This window comes from Chlamydotis macqueenii, chromosome 3 (assembly GCF_036417535.1).
Source record: "Chlamydotis macqueenii isolate bChlMac1 chromosome 3, bChlMac1.mat, whole genome shotgun sequence".
Taxonomy (NCBI): Eukaryota; Metazoa; Chordata; class Aves; order Otidiformes; family Otididae; genus Chlamydotis; species Chlamydotis macqueenii.
This window is the reverse complement of record NC_141558.1, coordinates 104374415-104393310: the sequence shown is the minus strand read 5'-3', so window position 1 is coordinate 104393310 and position 18896 is coordinate 104374415. Positions and strand designations below refer to the sequence as shown.

Here is an 18896-nt window from a genome sequence, read left to right as displayed (position 1 = left end):
ATGGAGGTGGTGGCGGCGGGCTTCGAGCGGCAGCTGCCGCGCCTGCGGGACCGCGTCCGCGGCGCCTCCTTCCTGGGTGAGCCGGGGCCCGGGGCCGGCGAGGGCACGGGCGTGGAGGTGTGCTGGGTCAGATAACGGCGCTGGTGTGCGCTGGGTTTTGGGTCAGGCAGCAGAGGTGGGAAGGTGAAGGCCTCTCGGCCTTTCCGTTCCTCATCCTGCCGGGGCGGGGGCGAGGGAGCGGGAGACTTCACTTGCGCAGCAGCCGGTTGCCCTTTCTCTTGGGCCTGACACAAGTGACGGCCAAGAGAGGTGTTTCAGGGGCCCTTGTCCTGATGCTGGTGGAATGTATGCTTTGTATTTCAGACATTTTTCATGTTCTTTCCACTTCAACAGCCCTCGATATGGAATTTACTGGCTTGCATTCAACTTCCCTGCAAAATAACATGCCCAGGTAAAGGTGTTGGACTTGAGCTGTGAGGGAGCCTTGCTGCTCTAGCTCGGTGAGAGCAACCACCTTGTTTCCAACACCTTCCCGCAATTCTGGTTTTGTCCGTAGCCTGTTTGATTCCCCCGCGGAGCGGTACCTGAAGGCCAGGCGGAGCGTTCAGCGCTTCACTGTTACTCAGCTTGGTGAGTGCTGTTCTGACACACAAAATCATCTCCTGGGGTCTTTGGCCAGCTGGCAGGCCCTGTAAGTAGCTCTGGTCTTAATTCGCTCATTACAGAGACGTTAATTTGCTGTGGTTGTTTTTTTTTTCCCCCTCTGATGTTTAATGCTATCAACTTTTTAATATTTTACATAGTGTGAGGTCAGGTGGGCCATATACTTTTTACTGGCGTGAAGTTGTTTGTATTTAAAGATTGCACGTACAAATGCAGGGCTTTTAAAACGGAGGATACAAGCAAGTAGGTGACAGCAGCTTACATTCAAGGCTGTGTCATTTGATGTAGTGTATGAGTAAGGGGACTGTCAGAGGAAAATGAAGGCTAATATTTCTGATATTCCTAAAATAATAAAAAAGTCAACGCAAGAAAGGGCCTGTGGTGGTGGTGGAGGGCTACTGACAGTTAAGAACCAGTCAGAGTCAAGAAACCAGCTCCAAAACTTTAAAATATTGTTCAAAGTCTTAGGCTATGTAAGATCTTAATGTGCTTTTTAGGGACTAATGGAAAAAAAAGAACCTACATAGTAAAAAACATGTTTCAGTCCTCTGTGATGCCTAGCTCGTTCCAAATGCTTTTATAGTGTAGTCGGACCCACGGACCTGCGTATGCATAGTTGAGGAGTTTCGTTACCAAATTCCTTCTTTTCACCCATTGCTCAGTCTAGACTTCAGACCTAAGTCTAAAGGTTTACTCCTTTTCCCACTTAGCACTAAAAGCTTGCCCCTGTTCAGCTCTCAGGGAGCTGGGGAGCGGCAGGGCAGTTGCCGGTTAAGATTTGCACTGTGGCATTAGTGAACGGAAAACATGTACTCCATCAGGGGATCCCTAATCCCTTATCTAATTTTCACAGTATCCGTAGGCATCCAGCTAAACATTGCCATTTCAACAGAGGTTTCTCTCTCTTGCAGGACTGGCAATATTCTCAAATGAAAATTCAAACAAGTAAGTAAAAAAGCAGTTTTCTGTTACAACCAAGACAGTGCACTTGAGGTTTTATGCAGAATTCTCTTGGGAGGAGTTATTTCTTGTAATGATCTTCTAGAGAGGTTTTTCTTTTCATTGTAGGTATGTGGTGCATTCATACAACTTTTTTCTGTTCCCCTCGACACTGGGAGTTACGGATGTCGAATTCACCCTCTCTGCATCTAGCATTCAGTTCCTGTCTCATTATGGCTTTGACTATAATAAGGTAGGTAATCTCTCTGCCAGAAATCTAGAACAGAGGAAGTCTGCAATTACAGGATAAATTAGGATTAATATCCCTAAATGCTACATTTCTGGGGTAAATAGCATCTTACTAAAGTACGAAGGCATCGTGTGGTTCATTATCAACGGGGAGAGCGAGCGGTGGTTTTTCTGAAATGCTGTAGAGGCAATAACCATGTCTCTGTCAGCCTAAGACAGGTTTTCCCACCTCAAAAAAAGAAAACCTGTCTCTGGTGAGCTGAGGAGAGGAGTGACTAAACAGACCCCAGGGGAAGTCTTTACTAGCCATGAAGGTGGGGAAGCCTCAGTTTACCTGCATCTTACATATTGCCACATTTCCCGTAAAATTCAGACTATCTCTTCACCTAAGAGCACTATTTAGCAATTTTGGGTAGGAAGCATCATGATGTCTTGACACTTGAAGTATCTCATTAAAGGAAAGGTAAAAGCAGAGCAAAAAAAAATGGTTACAGTTGACAAAAATGCTCGATCCTCAATCCATAAACATGTCTTCCTTTATATAAGAATGCATCTTGGATTATCTACAGTTTGTGTTTTTGAAGAGGATAGTCTGAGATAGCATCTTCCAAATATATGCTGGTTTTGGACCTGGCTAACTTGCTGTTCTCTGATTTGCTGCAAGAAAATCCAAAGGGGAGTAACCAACCTGGCATTTTTAAAAATTTTTTTTTCTCCTCAGTTCCTCAAAGATGGAATCCCATACATGAATGAGGTACAGGAGAAGATCCTTAGCCAGCGTCTCTCAGCGGGTAGCTGGAAAATCAGTGGGTGAGCGCTATTTAGAGAGGTGGATCCTCAGTACTGAGGTTATTGACAGCTCAACTTCACTTGGATCACGTTTTGTAGAAATGTTAAAGCCTGTTGGTCTGAACACCTTGCCACCAGCTGTTCCAGCATGCTGTGGTCCGTCTGAAGGAAGACGGAGATCACGGGATACAGTCTGAAGGGTTGGGTGAATGTTGGGAAGCAATGCTTTTGCATTCCCACAGCAAGGCACAAGGCTCCATCTGTAAAGAGGTTTTTCTCACACTCTGCCTCTTTCCCCCTGATCCTGGTGTAGTACTCTGGGGAGGGATGCGCTGAAGAAGGCTATTGATGAAGTGACCTCTTGGATAGCTGCAGCAGAGGAAGAGGAGACTATGATTCTGCAGGATCTGAGTGGTATGAAACAGGGTGTCTCCCTTAGGCACCTGTGGGCTCTGAGTGGCTGCATCACTTCTGAATCTCTGGGGCTGTCCTTTGCTGCCTGTTCTGTTGAACTGCTCTGTTGAGAGTGAAAGCATCTGTGCCCTTCCTGCCTTTACAACTCTTGGCCTCTGTCTACACCTCAGTTCCTGTCAGGTATTAATCTCTGGACTCTGCTTTTCTGCTCCATTGGGGTGGTGGAAGTGGATGTCTAAGGGCTTGGAGCATGCTTTACGGTAACCGACTTCCATTTTGTGCTGCTTCAGAGCAGCAACTGGAGAACTTCTAGTTGCTCTGGATCAGGACAGCTTTTGACTTGTTTTAAATCCTGGGTGATCTGTTTTTTGTTTTCTTCCCCTTGGAGAACGGAAAGGTAGATCTCCTTTCAGAGTCTGATCCTGTTCATGTGGAGCAACAAGGAGCCCCATGGAGACAAGTATATGGCAGTGGAGATAAACAGGCCGCTTACCACCTGCTTTAGCTTTTGGGAGCGCTATGGCAGAGCTGAGGAATTTCTGTGCTATTTTGGAGGAGTTAAGGGACAGGGAATTGTAGCAGAGAATAGTTTGTACATTTGCTCACAGAAACCAAATCTTAATCCTTTATGTCAGGAAATAAAATACAAAAAAGGTTAGGAAGGACAGAAAGTATTTAAGACTTTGTCCATTGATGCTTTTTTTTCAGAGTGTGAAATACAGGGGGTGGGGAGTGTGTTGTGTTTCGTATCTGCTACATCAGCTGTGGTAGATGTGCTACTGATACTTTAACAGGGTCTGGCAGTGGTGAGCACCTGTGACAAGAAAGGTATTTATTTAAGTAAGCAAGCAGTGAGACTGATTAAGGTGTCTTTTTGCATGCTGCTCAGAAGAGGACTGGGTTAGTTCTTTGTCATCTGTGGGGAAAAATGCGTTGGTACCTCTCATCTATGCTTGGCTCCTGGATGTTTTGCTCTGAAACCTTCCAAAACGACAGTCTTTTTCAGAATAGTAGCCTTACTCCCTCTTTCCTCTGTGTCCTCACAAAAGCTTATTTGCCTGAAAATCTCACGGTAACGTTTTATTTTTGGCTTGGTTTTTTGGAGTGTTTTTTTTTTTCTTTTCTTTCCTGTCATTGTATATGGCAATGTACAAAGATCATCCACTCAGGAATATTTTCTGTACGCTGGGGGAGAAACATCTGCTCAGTCCTTCTGTCTAGAAAGATTTGTTCTCCTAAATAGGCTTGTCTGCATGCCTGAAGTTTTTACTAGGTTTTTTTGTTTGGTTTTTTTTCCCTTTCATGTCTCAGGCTATCAGATGTTTGAAGTCCAGCTGGTTCTGAGACAGGCTCTCAAAAATGTTTGGACACAGCCCCTTGAAGACAAGAAGGTGAGATGGAAACATGGACCTCTTGAAAAGAAGGTTTCTCTCTAGACAGATAGGACTGCCATTCTTGCAGGGGCTCTGAAATGTTGCTTGTACTTCTGATGATAGGGGCCAGGAGGAGGAGAAGACAATGAAAAAGGAATGTTCTAGGAAGTGTTGATTGTGAAATCCCAAGAAAATGGATCCAGAAAACTGAGTAAATTTGGTTTCTGTTTATTCTGTAGCCACAAAATACCTTGAGCTGGAAGTGCTTGTTCTTGGGGCACTTCTGGGGCAGCCCCCTCTGTGTCTTCAGGCAGTGTTAGATCTCTCCTTCAGCACCTCCACAAGAATGTACAGTTTTTAGTCTTTTTTTGTGGTTTTCCTTTGCTGAGTTTTGCTGTGTAATTGCTTTGAAGACTTTTACTCTGTTTTATGGCTTGTTGTTCTGCTGTTTGCTGTTGCTGTTTTACATTTGGTGCAGTATTTTCTGAGTTAAACCTATGGCTGTGGACTTATCGAAACATGAGTATGATACCAGTCAGTTGCTTAGAAGCAGATTATAAAGTCTATTTTTTTTTTTTTTTTTTTTTTGCATTAGTACTGTTTTAGTCTGATAACCAGTGTCAACAGAGTGACAGATGTACCCAGCCTTCTCACCTAAAGCGTAGCCTTTGGGGACTCAGTTTGTGTGATTGCTTGTTTCTGGTTTTTGGTGCCATGAACTTAACATATTGGTGTAAAGTTAAATTGAATTATGTTCCTTTGTGCTCAAAAAAAAAACCAACTGTGGTAGGAACTGTCCTCTTAACAAGAGAAGCATTAATAAGAAGCCCTTAGAGCAGGTCTCTTTTGTTACTGGAGCACTGACCTCCAAATGTAGGTGAAGTGAGACAGTCCTGAGGTCTCAGGGGATGCACCCTTTCTCCATCCTTCCTAGCCTGGAAGCTGAACTTGTCCTCAGCATTACGGAATCCAAATAAGCAATCTACATGCAGCTAGCATGGGAGCCTGGGATACCCATTGACTGTTCTTTTCAGGTAATGGTGAAAAAAGTGAGTCCACAGAATCGTTGGCTTCTGGAGAACTCTCCTTATGACTGCTGCCAGAAGGAGCAAATTCTCCTGTCCGCCCGGGGCTTCACCAACCTCTTCCAGACACTGGTTGAAGCCAAGAAGGTGAAGTCCCTCATTCCTACTCTTCTTTTTAATCTCTTTTTAACTTGCTACACTAGGTGTAGAGGGATGATAAAAGATAAAGTAGTTAAATGACTTAACTAATTCAGTGTGATCATCCTGTTTAGTTGTCAGTAGAACCGAGATGAATTCTTAGATTGTAGTCATGGTTAGAAAAAAAAAAAGTGTTAAACATGATGTCTTCTTGCTGACCAGGTCCGGCTCCCAAAGCACGCTCAGAATTATGGATCCAAACACTAGATTTCCCTGTGTCACTTTTCTATTACTCCTGCAAACCAAATGCAGCCAGGGGAGAGGGACCAAGGACCCATTTTGCAATGTGTTTCTTATGTCACTTGAGAAAATGCAGGTGTCTGCAATGTTGAAAATCTGTATATTATGCAGCGTGAGTCACCATCTAAGAAAGCTAAGCAGATTCTTGCTTTTTGGGCAAGTTATGCTCTTCAGCATGTGACAGACCAGTTTATTGGACCACGTGGACCATTGGTCTGATTACATGTGGAAATTCTTATTTTCTGTATGCAGACTATTGAATGAATTTCAGCTTCAGAAGACTGTGGACGATGTGCAGGCAAAGGCTGTCTCTCCCCTTGTGAGTGAGCCTGTAAATCTGATTGCTGGAAGATTTTGCCAGTGTTCAGCTGAACTGAGAATCTATCTAGCTCCTTAGCTCCATGCAAACTAGAATGCTGCTGAAAAAATACACTCCTCAGAGTCCACAAGTCTGATTTCCACAAAGCAGTAGTCCTCTTGTGAGCTTTGCAGCCTGAATGACTTTTGGGTGAGTGTGTGTGGGTGTTGTCCATTGGAGGAAAGGATTACAGCTGTTGAGCATGCCTAAAATTGGTTACCTCTGAGGTCTCTTAAAAAAATATGCTCCAATGGGCTGTTTTGTTTGTATTCTTCCCATAGCCCCTGGTGGGACACAACATGCTTATGGACATTATGCATCTTCACGAGAAGTTCTACAAGCCCCTCCCAGGTAATGCTGTATGTGGCTCCTGTGCCCAGGCTGCCGCCTTTGCAATGGGGGGTGAGAGAAATAAGCGTAGTGGTCGTTCACCACCCCAGCTGCTTGCAGTGCTAGTCCCCTGTTCTGAGCTCTAACCACTAGAGCGGTGCATCATTCCTAACACTTCTCTTCTCTTGCTTGTTCATTTGAAATACCACTGGCTTTTCCTCTAGTGTTACAATGTCTTTCTCTACGTGTGCTTTGCTTTCAGAAAGTTATGAGGAGTTTAAAAGGAACATTCACAACCTGTTTCCTGTTCTCATAGACACCAAGACTGTAACAAAATCCATCTGGAAGGTGAGATGCAAAGGTCTTTTTGTTTGGAGTTAAAGCTTGTCTTTCACCCAGAAGAGAGGATCTCTTTCCTTAGTGCCCTGTGGTTATAGAACTGTGACCAGTTCTCAGTGTTGCCCAGAGACATTCTGATTTAGGGGGCTCATTTAATGAATCAGCAGTACTTGAGCCCACTTACCCTGAGGTCTAGCTGGGTTTGTTTTCTGACATGTTCTTCTTTTATAGCAATTCCCGTTTCCTCGAGCATCTAATCTTTTGGAGGTGTATGCGGTTTTGTGCAGGTAAGTGGTGGACCTTCAGCAATCCCTTTGTTTTGTTGGGAAAGATATTTCAAAGTCAGTCATTTTCACTTCATATGTTCATACTTCCCTCCTCCCAAATCTTTTTCATCTGGTTTCTTGTCTTTTTAAATTTAAGAGCAAAAGATTTGCTCATCTTTCTTATAAAGTAGTTGTGCAGTAAATTATTTGTTCTAGGTCGTTTCTCATGTTGTACCACCATTACTTCATTGGTCACAAGGGTGGCTTGCAGACAGCCTTACATACAACATTAGAGTTGTATGTTGCTTATGTTGTGTTACAAAATTAGTGAGTTTCAGTTCTCAGTGAAAATACACTCTAATTTAAAATGCCAGCTCCCGAGAAAGCTGAACTTTGCCCAAAGCAGTAACTAAATACAATGTTCAAATGGAGCTTGTGAGTACATATCATGTCTCATGAGCTTAGCCATGATGTGGTAGAAGAGTTCTCTCTTTTTTTTTTTTTTTTACCACTTTTTTTTTGTGGATAAATTGTTTTCATGTCAATTTTGCTAAGAAAATGAATATTTTGCCTCTTTCCCCTCATCCCCTTCTCCCAGGAATGAGATGCAAAATTAGCAATTATAAAAACAGTACTGGGATTCTGTTTTTTTGTTGTTGTTGTTAGGTTGATTTAGCAGTTTCAGACTGTAGATTCTCACGAGTTCTTATGCTTATTTGTTCTTTCTTTTATTTCAGTCATTCTATGGGTATTTGTTTATTAATTTGTCATCCAGAAGTCCCCATTCAAATAGAACCATCTAGTCATCCCCTTCCTTAGAGTTTTCCATTGATTTTCAGTTCCGTTCACTTTTTTTTTTTCTTTTAACGCAGTTAGAGCAGACTTGCTGCTTGGAAGGTTTGATTGGGGGGAGAGATTGAGGAAGTTAGGAGTTAGTTTTCAGGAATAAAACTGGTAGATATTATTCAGCTTAGCCTTTTCATAGAATACTACCAAAGATCTGTTTAAAGTCTTCAGTAGCTTTTTCTGAAATGAAGCCTCAGCTAAGTAGAGAACAGTAACTTGTCTCTGACATAATGAGGAAAGACAAAAATCTTACACATCCACTTGTCTCCAGCAGCAAACTAAATCCCAAAGATCCAGCGTGGCCAGTGATAGCTCTTGCAAGTGACTGCTCAAGATATGGTATGTTCTTTAAGCAAATCTTTGAAGTCAGGCAGCTGAAAAGGGGTTTGTTTTACTCTGTGGATGTCCGTGTCCCAAGCATGAGTGAATGCTAGTGGGTCTGCTGAATTTGCACCAAGCTGCTGATACACGTTTTTGTGCAAACCCAAAGCCTGGGCTCCCAAAACGTCATGTGTTCTGCATGTCTCTGGTATCTGTGGAGGGTCATGCAGGACAGGATTGCATCCTGCTGCTGGCACTAATGGCATTTATGCTACGTTGGGCTGAACTGAGCCTGACTTGGGGCTGTGAAGAGTCAGTAGCCCTTGGAAGGGGCAAGGGGAGGTGGGAAACAGTGGTCCTAGAATGGAAAATAGTGGGAGGTAATGGCAGGGAGGTCCCCAAAAGCAGCAGGAGCTCAGTGGCTCATGTGCAGGGTTAGTGGCACTGTGTGTGCAGCAGACTGTTGTGTTCAGCGTGTGGTGTGATCCTGGCTGTGAGGCAGACATTTCCTGGCTTCTCCTGGCAGCATGATCTCCTGCAGGGCAGGGCCTCCTGTGTTTTGAAATGATTCCCATACCATCAATAACATATACCACACAATTTGGTTTAGATCTTCCTTAAAGTTATTTTTTTTTTAATGTACATCTCTCCAAGCTTTTCAGCCATTCATGTATCTCGTGCCTTTTTGTTGGTATCACTTTAAAATGCATGGTAGAAGCATAGACTTTCTATGGAGTATAAAGGTTTCAGGGTGAGGAAAGGTAACAGAGCTGAGTGGCGGGTAATGGGGGGGCGGGGAGGAACTCCAGAACTGAACAGTGGATCTTATGAATGTTATGATTCTGCAGTGGAGCAGTTTCCACAGCATATTAAAGGTGTTTTACTCTTTTTTATTTTGTTTGACGTTACAGCTGAGAAGGAATCCCCTCACGAGGCAGGCTATGATGCATTTCTCTGTGGTTCAGGTAAAATGCTTCTTAAACACTTCTTCAGAGTTTGTGTCAGGACTTGGCAATTCCTTTCCTGCTCTGTAGCTCTATTTCATGCTAAGAAATATTTGTTTATATATAGTCTGTTGCTCTTAGTAACTTAGCTGTGCTTTAGTGAGGTTTTTGCTTTCTATTAGTTATGTTTCTTTAGCTTTGTTCTAATGCCACCTTATACTCCTTCTAGTTCTTCTGAAGTCAGCTCATTTGCTACTATGCAGATCGACAGCGTGAGTGATGTTTAAATGTTTACTGAAAATTGCATGACATGGATAGGTCCTACGGAAAACTGTCGTCAGTTCGCTCTGGCTGACTTTTTGTTTTGCAGGCTGGCCTTCCTTTTGGCTAAGAGGAAGTGTTATTGGAAATGTCACTGTTCTAATTAGATTTTTATTTTATAAATCTCAAAGTAGTAGCTTTATGTCAAAGCTGACATTTAAAAAATGAAATCAGGGGCCATGCAGTGGTTCAGAGGTTGGGAAATGGCATTGTGACTCCTTTATCCTTGAACCAGCCCTCTAAAGTTCAGTTCACTTGGTCAGGGTCAAATCATTTTCCATTAGTTTCCATTTTTGAAATCTGTGTGATTCAGTGCCTTCAGTTAAGTTCCTAAGAGGCAGCTGTTCAACTCCCTTCCCTTTCCTTGCAGCTTCTCAACTTCTGTTGAAGATACTAAGATATAAAATACCTATTTTGTCACTAGTTAAAGAGCTGTTTCAGCAGCTCTGTGCTCCAGAGACTCTGTGCAGCAGGGCAGCACTGCAGAAACAAAACTTTGTTCCATTTTGTTTTCTGATGTAGCGATGGAGTGGAGGCTGATCCTTCTTTCCCTCAGTATCTCACCGTGTTAGCCGAGTATCTGAACAAAGTGAATGTCATCCGAGGTGCTGTTTCAAGCATTGTGCGTATGAATCGCGGGTCTGCACCCAGTTTGTGGGGTGTGTAGGTCAGTAGCCGAGTTGGTGGCTTCATTAGAGGAGAAAAATCCACCTTGGCAGAAGTTGCCCTCATACAAATGACACAATTGACCTTTCAAAATGGCAAATGAGTTGAATTTCTGCTTTGTGAAATGTTTTAATGTTGTTATCCTGTAAGATGACATTAGTCATGGTATTACGTTGCCCTCATTCTCTATGCTCTGTAAGAGAGCTTGGTGGTTTCTCCATGGTAATCATGATAGTTTGCTTTTATGACTCATGTTTAGAAGAATCTTGGGACAAAGGAAAAATAGTTTTACACTAAGAGCTGTGTTGTACAACCTGTCTTATTTATGTGTCACGTTTTTTGTATTTTCTAATTATATCAGTAGTGCTTCTATAGTATTTCTGAACTTGGATATGTCTCAGTATTGTACATTTTCCAGAATTTTTCTGGGGAAGATGTTCCCTGCCAACATCCCCCTCTCTTGGTTGTCCAAGTCCGAGGCTGGCCAGGGCTGAATGAAAGGCAGATTTACCAGGAGTTTAAAGCTGTTTGTCGCTTTGATGTCAGACGGCTTTCAGAGAACCAGTTCATTCTGCTCTCCAATAAATTTAATCAGTAAGTGACCAAAAAGTCTTGATATTCTGTCCCTTGATCCTCGCTGATGCAAGCCTTCATCCCACTCTCCCTCTGCTCTGACAACTCTTAGATGACGAGATTCCTGTCCTGAGCTGTGGGATGCTGTCAGCAGCCTGGCAGCCACAGCTGGTGACATCTGCTTTCATTTCAGCGTCCGGCTCGTTCTGCGAGATTATAAGCATCATCCTCACCTGCGCGTTTCCGTCTATCGCCACTGGAGGCACTCTCCACGCGTGAACTGCCTGCTGCAGTGAGTTAGGGAAAATCACAGGAGTGGGGAGGGAGAAGGGCCGTCCTTTCGGGGTGCCTGGCCCTGTCACAGCAGCAGTCTGCCCCTCTTTGGCAGTGTCCTTCTGCCAGCCCTGCAGGAGAACAAGGGGTCCAGAAGCAGGTTCAGTTGCCACACACTCTGGGTGGCTGCCTGTGAGCTTTCAGCCCTGGGCGGCTGGACTTTAACCTCGGTCCTGATTAGGGAATGTCACCCCATGGATAGCACAAAACTATGTCTGCTAACATAACAGACAGAGGGTTATCTCCATGGGCTGTAGTGCTGGCTCTAATAGGCTTGAAGAGAGAGAGGTAGAATCTCCCAGGTGTGGAATGGGTGTGTTTTTTCTACAGCAGAGTCGAAAGCTCGGTAGGAGAGAATTTTGGATTTTAAGTGCAGCCCTCTTGTGGAGTGGTGACAGCGATGCTCGTGAAGGGTGAATTTCTGGCCTGACGTGGCTTGGAAAAGAACCTCAGTGCTTAATAAGAATAAAATTAAGACCTAAATATAAGTAGCCTAACAGCATTTTATTATTCTTGCCCTTAGAGTCTCTGGTATTGTGGCACTGTGGTCTCTCTTGGCCTTTGTACTCGGAGGAGCTCCTTCATTCTAAAGGACTGCCTTACAGAGGAGGCATGAGGAACACAGATCTTATTTTTTGTTTGTCTATGTTTTGTTTTGTTTCACTTCATTCAATAAACTACGAGCAAAAAAAAACCCCGTCAAACCATAACTAGTGTTTTTAATTGCTCTCTTGAAAATGTACTTTTCAAGAGGACATGTTGGTTTCCAATTTGTGGTGTTTTGTAATCTGTTCAAAGCAGAGTCCCCTCCTGAAGAGGGAGGGGTGGTTCTTTCAATGCCTAATTTACTCTGATCCTCTGTTGGTTCTTCACAGCTATTCGTAACCCCAGTTTGTTCCCGGTGCTTGTGCTGCTGCATAAAACACATTTCTGATGAAGTTTGGAAGTTACGAAATGAAAGGGGCTGTTTTTAGCTTCAGTTGCAAAGCGGGGGAAATTTCACTTTACCAAATGGAAATGGGCAGAGTTGATGGAGAAACCACTCTTGGGGCTCAAAAAGGGTTCTGGGGAATAGTAAATAATGTGCAGTGCCAACAGTGCCGTGCAGTGGTATTTTCAGTGGCAGCAGAGCTGAGGATAGATGCGGATAAGTGGAATGTATCAGCTTCCAGTTTGTAGAATATACACAGGTCAGGTGAGCCGGCACACATCTCTGCTTCTGGTGCACAGCATGTGACCAGTCCCTTATCCAAAAACACCATGAGGCATGCTTTGTTGATCAGTTTCTCAGATGTAGCTGGAGTATTTGTCAGTCCAGGGACTGTGGTCTTCAGAAAATTTTTCTTATAATTCCCTTCTCTTCTTAAAAATAACCTGTTGGTCCATGTTTTCCCTAGATTTCACTTGTCAGACCTAGTTGGATGGGGCACGTGATCATCTAATACATAGAATCTGCCGTTAGTCAGCTGTAAGACGGGAGCTGCTGCAGGGGACACTAAAGCAGCAGCATGGTATTGTGGTGTGCCTGAAGGTCATCACGTGCTCTCTGCTTCTAACGGTTTGCTGCTTTGCTGCTCTTTAGGAGAAAGGGCAGTGTATGTTCAGATGTGGCTCTTGAGTTCTGCACAGCTTGTGGTTTATAGCTCTTATTTCATAAGCCAGCTCCTAGCCAGATAAGTAACTGACTTCTTGATGACTTTATTTTTTTTCGTAACCCCTTCAGTGACAGCGTTCTCTTTCACAGTGTTCCTTCAAATACCGGTGTAAGTGTCTCTGTTTATTCTGTAAAGTTTTTTGTCTTTTGGCACCATTAGACACCCCCTTCATGTCAAGGAGAGCACAGCCTTTGTGTATTGTGTAGACTTGGGAAAATTTTCACTGGCTGTTACATACATAAAAAACCCATAAAAAAACCCCTCTTTCCATAAAAACCCTCTTCCTGGCTTATGGTTTGGGAAACGTAATACCTTTGTTCTCTGAGGTGCGGATTCAGCTATCTACTTAAACATGGGGAGATGCAGCCTCGCATCTAATCTTTACAGTCTGGGGATCATAAAAATATAGATGTTGTTACCTTTGAGAAGCGCAGCAGTTTTTAACAGAGCATGTACTTTGAAGGAACAAATAAATTGTTTGTTCTGTCTTTACATTTTGCTCCCTTCCTGCCGTTTTCTTCTCCGAGTGGCACACGGACAAAAAATGAATTCGTTCCCTGCAGTACTGTTCTCTCTCTTGGTTCACCCTCTGAAGAAATGCACTTCCCCGTGGAAGAAAGCAGAGATCCTTTCACCCCTTTTTGAGAAACAGCCCATGGGTCTGACCATGCCTTCTGCCTTTCCAAGGGACGGACATACTTCATGTAGCAACATAGCGTAGTGAAGCAAGAGACTTGGCTTTCCTGCGTTAGAGCTGGGAGAACTTACAAATAACAGTTGCTGTAGACTTATGAGATATTTCTACTATGAATCAGTTACATTTACATGCAGAGTAAATACATGAAGAAGAAATGGGAGCAGGTTGAGTATATTCTGATCTCATTCCTAGGGGAGGATTTACAGAAACAGCTTGCCTGTCTGTAATAACCTAGGGTCACTTGCTGCTCAGAGCCTTTTAAAGACATCAATCAGATGTACTAGGAGTCAATTCCCATGAAATGGGTTAGCTGGGGCCAGTCTAACAGATCAGAGCAGCAGCTTTCAGCTGTGGGAACAGATTTACAAGTTTTTTTTTTGCGTGGCTGCAGATCAAGACAAAATCTCCCTGACCATGCCAGGCTAACCACTCCGACCTCAGCTGTGGCTTTTGCTCTAGATGAGGGAATTGTCATTAACTGAAGCTGGAAGTATCAAAAGCAGTTCAGGTTATGCCTGTTCCTGCGTGTCTTCTGCAAGGAGCAGGGGGTACTTTTGATCCTTTTGAAGCCAATTCAAGGTGGTACAACCTGCCTCGTAACTCCGGCTCTGAAGGGGGGCATGTCAAAGCTGCTGAGCGCTCTGAGAGCTGATGGTTCAGAAAATCAAGTCTATCTCCCTAAGACAGTGGTAAAACCACAGCGAAGTCCCTAGCAGCAGTTATAGGACACCTGCTTCTCAGCACTGTGAGAAACTTGTATTTCATCTGTAAGGCTTGAAAGGATAATTCCAACCCTTAATGAAACATGTTAGCATTTAAGTTGTGAAGGTGCGCATTAAAAATAGAACACTACGGATCAGAATATGTCTATTTCCAAGAACAATTTAATTTTTGGTACATTTACTTATTATTTTCCCACATGTTCAAGATTAAATATGTGTTTTTTGAGATAACATCTCTGCTCCAGTGGGAAGCCTCTCAGGGCACCTCCAGTTGCTGAACACCCAGAGTGGAAGTCTTGCAATGGAGGATCTCAGCATTGTCTCAGATTAAAAGAAAGATCATTACAGCAGAGTGTTGTTGAGAAATTTTATTTTTATCATTAATTTTGGAAAAAATAAAACAAAAAAAATCAAAACCCACCACTCTTCAATTATGCAAAAATCTATGGATCCATATATGGAAAACGCAGAACTATCTCTAAATATTCCTTAAAATATCATTGTTGCTGCTTGGGGCTTCAGCAGTGATATGCCAAATGCACACTGGCATTGGAGGAGAGCAGGATTTACCTCTCTTTAAAGTCAAGGTATTCTTTTTATACAGAAGAAAATTTTATATGCTCCTGTTTTCTAATTAATCAATGATTCTTCTTAGTGTTATGCATCCATTCAACATACATCATAGCTGAAAACCTTGGTGCATCTTGGAAGGGCGAGGTTGCTGCAGAAACTACCTTGTTAAAGTTTGTAGTTTTAACTGGATTTAAGAAAACCAGTACTTCCAAGCAACTTCTGCTCAGCCAGGTGAGCATATAGGCATGAACAGACAGATGTTTTGCCAAAGGCAAGATGGAGATTGGGCTCCTGCACCCCCTCCTCCCCATGTAGGATCCCCTCCAGACACAGAACTGATTGACCCTGCTTCTCCTGTTTCTGGAGCCAGTGTGCTAACCCATAAATCTATATAAGAACCTCTCCAGCCAGGCTTTAAAAGAAAATGGCAACAGCGAGTCTGTTGGCAAAGAACCTAATGCCAGTGCTGTAAGTTAGGCTTGCTTTTAAAATACCTGAGATGGAAATCTGCAAGAGGTAATGGGAGAAGCACATGGTGGCCTGGCAGAAACACATCCAATTAAATAGAAAAAAAAAATCATTACTTAAAAACATGAAGAGGGGTTATTCAGCACCACCCAGGCACACACAAATTCAGGAAATCCTAAAGTGGTTCTAAGTTTGGACCTGGTCCCACTCACTGACACCCCTGGAGCTCACCTGTGTTTCTAAGCAGTGGAAGAGTAACTGGCAATCCTCATTCTCTATTTTGAAGTAATACAAACTGTTTCATTTGTCCCATAAAACTGGGCAGTAGTGACCTGACAGAGCTGTGGCCGGAGCTTGCTCTAAAAGATGCTGCTAGAAATTTCTGCTTTGCCTCTGGCCTTTGATTACCAAAGGTCATGCCGTTTATAATTTCTCATTGTTTCTCAATTGCTTGCTTACAAGTGCAGCCAGCGTAACCAAAACAGGCAGCCGTTCACTCACCCACTGGAACTCCTCTGTCCTGTGCAGGAAACACATACAACAGATTTCACCATTCCTACATAAATAGGAGGATTCGCAAACCCACAGGCTCCCACAGCTGCCTGCAGCGCTCAAAACCTGCCCCCTCCCCTGGGATGCGGGACTGAAGCAGCCTGATGCGATTGTTCCATAGGGCCACTGGGTCATGGGAACCCACGCCACAGGAGACTTGCCGGGCTCCTGGGACTCCCCTGAAGCCTCCAGCAGCTGGGCAGCCCTCAGGGGATAGGCTGGGGCTGGCTGGGGTGTCTGGGGGCTGCCTGTGGCATCCCTGTGGAGAGGGGATGCTCTTGCTCTACAGCTTGCATGGGTGAACATCCTAAATGTACGTAACTTAGCACAAGAGAAGAGCATGTTGATGGGGGACAGAAATGCGACCGGAGCTCTTCCTAATCCCATAGGCACCTGTCACCATCTTTAGACTCCCAAATACTTGTATCTGATTCCACACCTGCTCCCTGCTGAGCTCAGCCTCCCTCACCCCTGTGTCTCCAGCAGTGTTACTGCTGGAGGAGGCACCTGGAGGTGCTGGCCCACAGTGGGGTGGCACTGCACAGGAGTCAGGGCTGCCACTGTGCAAGGCACTGCTCCGTCCCCTTGCTGCAGGCGGTTCCTGAGGAGGACATGCTTGCCCGTCAGCTGTTTTTATTAGTATCTGTGCTAGAGCAGTGGTCACGGACTCCTGGCACATGTGCCAGGATTAGCAGCCTTGCAAGGCAAGAGCGCAAGAGGACCCTGGTCCAACTCTTTCTTCCCGGTTGTTGGCCCCCACCAGGTCCCAGAGTCAGCAAGCGTAGGGCAGTGACAGGCTTTGCCTCTCCTCAGCTGGGGAGAGGGACTGGGAGAATAAGTTGGATCGGAGAGGATGGGCAGGAACAAGTGACTGGGAGCTGGAGGTGATGTGGAAGGGTTTGCCACTGCTGATCCGCAGGGCTCCAGCCCAAGGCCGGAGATTTTGGCACTTCCACCTGCACATCACTTCCTCCTTGCTGAAGGTTACCACTTCTGCCAGTGTTTGGCACATTCACCCTCTCATCTGCCACACCAGCACGAAGCCCACCCAGCCCACCAGAGAGGGGCAAGAGGGCTGGAGCAGCCAACGTGCGGAGCTGGGAACCTGCAGCAAGGGTCAGTGTTTCTTTCCTGCTGCTCTCCTCCTCCAGCTCTGAGATATAAAAACAAATGAAGCTTTCTTCATAAGTAAGGATTTCCTCTGCCCCAAATTCTTTTCCTAGCGTAGGGATGGTGCTCTGCTCCATCTGTGGCAAGCCACAGTTGCTGCACTCCACACCCAGCTCTCCATAAGTGCCAGACCCAGCCTGGACCCGTGCTGGTGCCCCGGCACTGGGCAGCCTGCCCGTCGTCGGTCCCTCTGCGCTGGAGCTGCTCTCCTTGCCCCCTTCCGGCTTCTTCAGTCTGGAGCTAGGGGGAAATTTCCCTTGAATCACTTTGGCAGAGACCCTGCATGATTTTAGTTTTCTTTTGTAGCCGGGGAAGGGTGCCTACCCGGTAGGGCTCTTTGAATATTTTTTGCTTCCTTCACTCCTTACCCCTGCAATACCCAAGCGGCAGCTTCCCGTCCTGTAGCTGCTTGCATCCCATTATTTGAGATGTGAAATGTTCTGTCTCATTGAGGTTTTGAGGATTTAGTCAGGTTTTTTCAAGAAATCCCAAATCTACCCACAAATTGAGTTTTCACTACAAAAATTGAGCTGCTTTTTTTTTTTTTTTCAAAAAAAAAGGATGATTTACTTTAACTTTTCAAAAACTGATTTTCTTTGACAATGAGAAAATGTTTTGGTTTTGTTACACCACAGGTCTGACAACAACCTCCTCTTCAAATCTGCTTGTGCTGAAGACTGCGAAATCTTCCTCGGTAATCTCATGTAGTGACTTGCTGCCTTCGTAAGTCTGACAAATATACCCACCTGCAAAGTGGACCTCGGAAGGGTCTTGTAACTAAACCCCTGCATTTCCAACCCATCCTGGCTGTTTCTGTTCTCACCTTGCTCTCCCTGTCCCATCCTTTCAGACTTTCTGAAGTGCTCTCTGCATGGCTTCTCATCTTCATCCCCCAACACATGGCGGGGAGAGATCAGGGGTTAGCACTGCCGATGGTGACACTGAACGAAGCAGAAACGCAAACGAGCCTGAACAGTAGGGATGTAGGAAGTCTGCGTTTCACAGTGCATGCGAGTCTGACAGGCATGATGAAGATGAGGAATGACAAAATGGTGGCAACGATGGCGATGTCAAGGCTCATTTTGGGGGCCCTGCTGTGGAGGCCTTTTTTGGACAGTGATCAAACTAGAGAGAACCTCAAGGCGGGTAAAAGTTAGGAAATTTGTGACAGATGTGGAAATAATTATTGCATTGCTGCTCCCAAAGTGCTCGGCAAGCAGAGCTTGTGAGTCCTTCATTTAGCAAAATCCCTCATCCCACTGAGCAGGCGGGACAGACTCTGAAGAAGAGTATGCACACGGAATGAGAGGGGCTCACACTAACTCAGGGAATAGGATCTTCAGGCACTGTGCTGCACTGCCAGCTGTTGAAAGGAAGGGACCAGCATTGGACCCAGCAGACGCCCAGCACCAAGCTGAGATAGCTGAGGAGCTCCCTTGAAAGAGGTGGCGGCAGGTCCATGAGTGCTGGTGTGGAGATCACATTGGCCATGGCCAGGTTTAGGACGTACACAGTAAATTCCCTCCTCTTCTTCCTGGAGCACAGAAACCAGAGGATGTCACCGTTCCCGCTGAATCCCAAAGTGGCAGTGGGAAGGGGAAGCAGTCACCTGACAAAGACTGCCTTCAGAAAGGACATGCTCCTTCTCAGCCCTTGGATTCAGTCTCGTTAGGCTTTGCTGGGCCTGTAATGAGGGACAACACTGTGTTCGACTCTGCCATGGTGTCACCCAAAGTGTGAGCTCTTTTCTGTCAGCAAACAGGGATGTTCTGACATCAGTTTGCATTACTGAAGCTGATGGGAAAATACCAGCGTCTTCTCAACAAATAGCTTAAAAGATCACATGTATTATAATTCAGAGAGATTGCAAAG

General features: G+C 44.8%; 1 protein-coding gene across 3 annotated transcripts; it reads left to right on the top strand.

Moving 5' to 3' along the window:
* Positions 1-397: 397 nt before the first annotated feature.
* On the top strand, positions 398-11850 carry PNLDC1 (PARN like ribonuclease domain containing exonuclease 1). Of its 3 annotated transcripts, none has more exons than XM_086744002.1 (18): positions 398-451; positions 557-630; positions 1575-1608; positions 1816-1855; positions 2573-2661; positions 2954-3054; positions 4366-4445; positions 5462-5599; positions 6530-6599; positions 6841-6926; positions 7149-7204; positions 8301-8368; positions 9262-9315; positions 9524-9566; positions 10138-10237; positions 10700-10875; positions 11048-11146; positions 11711-11850. In XM_086744002.1, exons 1-18 carry the CDS (start codon positions 402-404, stop codon positions 11775-11777), a joined length of 1425 nt encoding a protein of 474 aa, XP_086600128.1. In that variant the 5' UTR covers positions 398-401; the 3' UTR covers positions 11778-11850. The 3 variants fall into 3 exon arrangements, with proteins under 3 accessions (XP_086600128.1, XP_086600127.1, XP_010123842.1); XM_086744001.1 differs by having other exon boundaries at positions 1732-1855; positions 8304-8368; XM_010125540.2 differs by having other exon boundaries at positions 1732-1855.
* The last annotated feature ends 7046 nt before the right edge of the window (positions 11851-18896 follow it).

Excerpts from the sequence above, each read along its gene's own strand:
- PNLDC1 (XM_010125540.2), top strand. The coding sequence starts at position 402 with ATGGAATTTACTGGCTTGCATTCAACTTCCCTGCAAAATAACATGCCC. Across the intron at positions 6,927-7,148 it reads TAACAAAATCCATCTGGAAG|CAATTCCCGTTTCCTCGAGC; the intron begins GTGAGATGCAAA and ends CTTCTTTTATAG. Across the intron at positions 8,369-9,261 it reads AAGTGACTGCTCAAGATATG|CTGAGAAGGAATCCCCTCAC; the intron begins GTATGTTCTTTA and ends TTGACGTTACAG.